General features: G+C 39.7%; 1 protein-coding gene across 1 annotated transcript; it reads right to left on the bottom strand.

Annotated features, from left to right (window-relative positions):
- Window positions 1-4,310: 4,310 nt before the first annotated feature.
- On the bottom strand, window positions 4,311-6,161 carry LOC121871354. Its single transcript, XM_042373576.1, has 3 exons — window positions 5,919-6,161; window positions 5,464-5,727; window positions 4,311-5,031 (listed from the first exon to the last, which is right to left on the bottom strand). Exons 1-3 carry the CDS (start codon window positions 6,129-6,131, stop codon window positions 4,990-4,992), a joined length of 519 nt encoding a protein of 172 aa, XP_042229510.1. The 5' UTR covers window positions 6,132-6,161; the 3' UTR covers window positions 4,311-4,989.
- Window positions 6,162-6,688: the final 527 nt, after the last annotated feature.

Genomic DNA, 6,688 nt, shown 5'->3' with positions numbered 1-6,688 from the left:
GATACTTACCTTATGACTGCCAGCCCAATACTAAAGCCACCTGGCTTTGAGAGGTAAAACTAAGCGAGCAGAGGTTCAAATTGCGAATCCGCAAATAACTATCGAACGTTCACTCATTCATTAGTATTCGAGACTAATGCAATATACACTACTTTGTTTTATCTAACACATCGAAACTAATATTACTACATTTCAAGTATAACATATAATATCTAAGTTTTAACTACTTCAGTGTCTACACAATGAAGCAATTGAAGTTCATATGAGGACCAGTAATCTATTCATTGGTTCTTATACCGACACTCGTAACATTTTTTTTCTTTGTTTCCTATACTGTTCTCCCAACCCTACCAACTATGTGGAACGCTTTTACTGTCTCACTTCTTGCCATGAGTCGTTGCTATCCACACACCCCAACATCGAGATCCTCTACCTAGGGGAGTTTAATGTACCTCACAGAGAGTGGTTTGGCTCTGCAATGGGTGACCCAGGTGGAGCTGAGGCACTCTCTTTTTCCTTACTTAATGATTTGGAACAAATAATCAAACACCGTACACGCTTTCCCGATGTACACGATCAATTTGCTAACATTCTTGATCTTTGTTTTACCTCTAACCCCTCACACTATTCATACTCAATTTCTACTGACCACAATCATATTTCTATTAAAACCAACCAGGCACGACCAACTCCCTCACCCCCCTCTAAACATCAACTATTGCACTATCGGAGGGCAAACTGGCAATCCTTGCGAGAATTCTTCACCGACTTTCCTTGGGATGAATGTTGCTTTTCCACTCGGGACACCTCGCTATGTGCTGGCAGCATTGCTGGGGTTATTCAGGGTGGTATGAGTACATTTATCCCATCTTCTACCAAAACTTTCACTTCACAATCATGGTTTGATCGCTCCTGCTCTCTTGCATGCAGGGAGAGAGATAGGGCATATCAAACTATGAACTATCTCCTTCTCCTGTTACCCACTCCTCTTTCATTACTTCTAGGAATCGTTGTAAGGCTATTCTTCGTCGGGCCAAGCGGAATTTTATAAAAAGAGAGACTGATGTCCTGACTAATTCTTCCTCTACTAAATCCTTCTTGTCCTTAACCAAACACATCTGTAATGACTTTTGCACTCCACTTTTTCCTCCTCTCTTCCGACCTGATAACTCTATAGACAGCTCCCCCCTGAAAAAGCCAATCTCTTTGGCACCTTCTCCTCTAACTCCACCTTAGACGATTCCAACTCCATCCCTCCGACCCCTACTCCTCCTACTGAACCTATGCACTTTCCTATAATCTCCACTCGTAGGGTTGCTGGTGTGTTATCCAGGTTGGATGTGAGTAAGGCTCATGGACCGGACGGAATACCCCCTCGTGTTCTGAGGGGGTGTGCTGAAGTTCTGGCCCCTGTGCTTGCTCGCTTCTTTCGCCTTTGCCTCAAAACCCAAACTTTTCGTTCTTCTACGAAGCATGCCTCGGTTCAGCACATCCCGAAGAAGGGTGACCATTTTAATCCCTCTAACTATCGCCTCATTGCCCTAACTTCATCCCTCTCTAAGATTTTCGAAACTATCTTGAACACCTATTTTCTCCGTCACCTTGAACGCCATACTCTTTTGTCGGATCACCAGTATGGCTTTCGCCAGGCGAGATCTACTGGTGATCTGCTCTCCTAATGCATCCATCCTTGGTCATTCTCTCTTAGGGATTATGGGGAAACTTTCGTCGTGGCCCTCGAAATCTCCAAAACATTTGACAGGGTATGGCACAAGTCTTTGCTTTCTTAAATTCCCTCTTATGGTTTCTCTCCCCCACTTTGTTTTCTCATCTCTAGCTTCCTTGAGAACTGATCCATGGCAGTTGTTGTAGAGAGATTGACCTCTCGCTTTTTCTCTACCAATAGTGGTGTCCCATAGGGTTCTGTTCTTTCACCTATTCTCTTCCTTCTTTTTATCAACGATTTACGTCACACTACAACTAATTCTGTCCATTCTTACGCTGATGATTCTTCTACTCATCACTCTTCTTCACATTTTCCCCTTCCCCTTAACCCTCAAACTAGATCTATTTCTAGGGCTGATATCATTACATCTACCAATGCGGATCTCTGCAGCATCTCCGAATGGGGAGGTAGAAACTTGGTTAAATTCAATAGTAATAAAAATCAGTATTTACCAATTGCACTTTTCAAATTAGATGATCTCCCACCAATCACATTTCAGGACACAATCATTCTGCCAAATTCTAAAATAGATATGCTCGGCCTCACCATTTCCTCTAATATATCATGGAAGCCACACATCCTCAACATTGCTAAAGTTGCCTCCCAAAAGTTAGGAATGCTGTGTAGATGCCGTAGTTACTCCACTCCTGAGCAGTTGCTTCAAGTATATAAGGGATTCATTCGTCCTAACTTGGAGTACTGCTCTCATATCTGGGGTGGCTCTTCTTCTGTCCAACTGTTAGATAGGGTGGAATCAAAGGCATTTCGTCTTATTAACTCTCCTCCTTTAGTCGACAATCTCTCTTCCCTTTCTCTTCGCAGCAATGTTGCTTCACTCTCTCTCTTTTACATGTACTTTAACGGGCAATATCCTATGGATTTGGCATCCTGTGTACCGCCGGCGAGGCCGTGGGCTAGTAACAGACGTCTTGCCCGCGGTGCCCACTATTTCTCTGTGGATGTCAGTCACAGTAGAATAACCCGTTATAGTACATTCTTCTTTCCTCACACAGCCAAACTGTGGAATGCTCTGCCTTCTCCTGTATTTCCACACTCATACAATCTGTTTCACTTTAAAAAGCTGGTTTTCCGGCATCTTCGTGGTGTAGATTAATATAACCTTTTCCTTTTCTTTTTTTAATTTCTTTCTATTCTTATTTTTTCGTCCCCTAGGCCCTGTTGTGGGTTGATGACCTGTGCCCTGGTGGGCTATTCCTCATAAAAAAAAAATAAAAAATAAAATAAAATGAGTAAATAAAAAAAAATTCTTTGAGCCCGTAGAAAAATATCCAGTCACAAAACTTGTTTTCTTCCTGTCACTATGAGGTGATAGTTAGTGCATGAAGTTTTCGTTGTTGGTTGGTTTTCTAAAAATCTTGTATCTTGGTCTCCCGTCCGTCCTTATGATAACGGTTATAAGAAAGGACGTCTTCTTTCCCTTCCATTTTTTTAGTGAACTGTATCTTTTCGTGGGCATTGTAGTTCTCCTCAGGATTTCTTGTATGTTTGTTCTTTCTGATAAAAATCTGTCATCGACGTATCTGAGCCAAGTAGCTCCCCTGCTGTTGGTCTTCTCATAGTGGGTTTGCTCTCATATTTCCATGAACAGGCAGGCTGCCACAGCACTGAGAGGTGACCCTGTTGCTAAGCTGTTGTGTTGCTGATATGATTTTTTTTTCATTTAAACTAAACGGCCCGAATTTGGCACACAGTAAGGTGAGCTCTATATAATCATCCCTGAGTAAGGAGAGTTCATCAATAATTTCTACGGCTTTGACTGGTTCATTACAACAACAAAAAAGAGAGTTTTACCTTGAAGATGGTTATCTCCTTGTTTCTGAAGTTGATGTCTTCTAGGCCCCTAATCTGGTCTGTTCAATTTCTTAAGCGGGCCCCAGTGATGGATTCTTAGACTCTGGAGAGTGATATGGCCAGCTTGAGGGCAGCACTGCCAATACCAGATCTTAAAGGGCGCATTAGGGACACCTGGTAGGTAGTAGGTAGTAGGCAGCTACCAAACAGGGAGGTACTACCGCCTGGGAAAATATTTGAAGGATAATGTGTTGTCTAATGGTAGACCCTGCTGCCATATGGCACCACGAAAATTGTGACCGAGTCCCAGGTTGCTGATCTGTCTTTCTGCCTCATTTACACACAATTGCAGGGTCAACAAAATTAACATTGCTGAGCTTAATCTAACCTAGATCAAGATTTCATGTTAAACAATTGCTTGTAAGTTTATTATTCATCATGTGTACAAATATATCTTGCCTTTTATGACTGCATATTATTGTGTATCTACAAATTAATATGGTTGACTTTGAAGGATGTGAAATATAAAAACAAAATGAAAATTTTTTCATGTGTTTTGCATTGTATAGTGACAGTAACATTAAGTTGACAATAATAATAATAATAATAATAATAATAATAATAATAATAATAATAATAATAATAATAATAATAATAATAATAATAATAATAATAATAATAATAATAATAATAATAATAATAATAAAAATAGTAATAATAATAATAATAATAATAATAATAATAATAATAATAATAATAATAATAATAATAATAATAATAATAATAATAACAACGATATTGATATATACAGTTAATTAAAAGCACTTAACCATTAACCAAAGCTTTTTCAGAACATTACATATACCGATATAGGACGTGGGTAATGCGCAGTTCGACGGGGTTGAAACTGAACAATTTAACGTGGATATTTATGGACAGATTGGTGAAGAATTTATGCCCAATTTGACAGGGGTGTTGATGTGCAGTATGGCAAGGATGTTGCTGTGCAGTTCTATGGTGGGTGCTGTCGTGTAGTTTGGCGGGGTAGTACTGCACAGTTTGACGGGGGTATTACTGCACAGTTTTACGGGTTACTACTGCACAGATTGGGGTGGTATTGCTGCACAGTTTGACGGGGTACTACTGCACAATTTTACGGGGTAGTACTGCACAGTTTGACGGGGTATTACTGCACAGTTTGACGGGGTGTTTCTGTACAGTTTAACAGGGTTGTTGCTAGGTAGTTTGATGAGGGTGTTGTTGCATGGTTTGATGGGGGTGGTGTGCAGTCTGATGGAGTTGTTGATGCACAGTTTGATGTCGTATTGTGAAGTTTGACGGCATTTTGTGTAGGCGTTGGAGGATCGGCACGATAATTATTCATGCAGTTTGACGAGGATTGGCAGGGTCTTGAAGGATGGCCTTGACGAGGAACATTATCAAGAGGTTCATTAGTTATTTTTCCCTGGTATAAGACGACGGCCACAGTCAACCTGAAAAAAAAGATATATCACGTTATATGCGTATGGCATATTTCAGCCATATACAGTATATATATATATATATATATATATATATATATATATATATATATATATATATATATATATATATATATATATATATATATATATATATACAGTATATATTTATATTTATACATATAAAAGGGTAAGCTGTGCAAGTGAAGGATTTATGTTGTTAATTTTGAGGTTATATTTCTTTTAGTAGAAAATTCATGTGTATAATGCTTCATTATGAGTGAGAGAATCCTCTTTCTCTCTTTCTTTATATATACATATATATATATATATATATATATATATATATATATATATATATATATATATATATATATATATATATATATATATATATATATATATATATATATATATATATATATATATTTCTCTTTCACTTACAAAAATTTTCAAAATACATTTGTTCTTCATGGTGTCCCAAAGATTGTTTAGATCACATTGTCTCTCTAAAGTGATTTGTGGATCACCTCCAAGACACTTGCAGTATTTGCTACAGTCGGTCGGGTGGGCCACCACGACCCTTTCCTTATTTTGTGTCTCTAAACAGTCAGATTTGACTGACTCAGGACATTCAAAAGATCGGGCGACGTCCAGCGAGATGATCAACACCAGCGTCGTCGGCAGGAGCAACATCCAGGTCTTCATCTGTTATGGTTGAATGAGTAATTGGTTTCTAATTGATTGGTTGGGTTTAGTGGGAGGCAGGAGGGTTGGATATTAATAAATAGAGGAAGAAATTGAAGTAACTAATAGATAGGATCTGGTCTTAACTTTATTGTTTGGTCATTTGCTACACCTTTCTGCACACTTGTAAGAAGAAGTTGGGGTGACTTTACCTTGAAATGGCGGGGTGGAGTGACTTCAAAGTTTGGCTGGTTGACTAGCGGTTGAATGACTGGTTGGCTGCTTGGTTGGTTGGTTGGCTGGCTGGCTGCTGTCTGGCTGGGTTTGCTGGATGGATGGATGGATGGAAGAGCTGTCTGCCTGTCTGTCTGTCTGTCTGGCAGGTTGGAGACGCACGATTCAAAAATGTCATGAAGACTCAACATCGAAGTTGTTCCCTCGTTGAGTTGAGGTCGCTGTTATATACCCCAACCAGAAGTGTTCTCGACTGCCAGATGTTTCCAGCAACACCAAACCACTCCAGGAATATCACTTTCAGCCTTGCGCAGGAAACCACGACCTCCACGTACAGAAGTAATGAGATGGGGCCAGCTGTAGTAACGAGGGAGTAACAACCCTCTACAAGCACATGAGGCAATCAACAAACGAATTAAGGATATAGAGGCAACTACTAACTTACTTAGAGGTCATTCACCCAATTCGACCCCACCACACTGCTTCATTATCATTACTTGTACCGCATACGCTTGTTTTTACTTGGGGGAGACACACTCGACAAAAGCGACAGAGATTCATCAGACTTCCAGGTAAACAGTTAATGAAGAGTTTCCCTCGGACACAATAGTAGAGAAGACTTTTTAATTTTGGGTTTTAGACGTTGCCTGGTGGTTTGCCATATATCCGAGACTCTTACTTTTTTATTTTATTTTTTCGGGGATTAGCCCACCCAGGCACAGGTCACTGACCCACATCAGGGCCTGGG

Source organism: Homarus americanus, unplaced genomic scaffold (genome assembly GCF_018991925.1).
Source record: "Homarus americanus isolate GMGI-L3 unplaced genomic scaffold, GMGI_Hamer_2.0 scaffold32583, whole genome shotgun sequence".
NCBI classification, from domain to species: domain Eukaryota; kingdom Metazoa; phylum Arthropoda; class Malacostraca; order Decapoda; family Nephropidae; genus Homarus; species Homarus americanus.
This window is presented reverse-complemented; position numbering and strand designations above follow the sequence as displayed.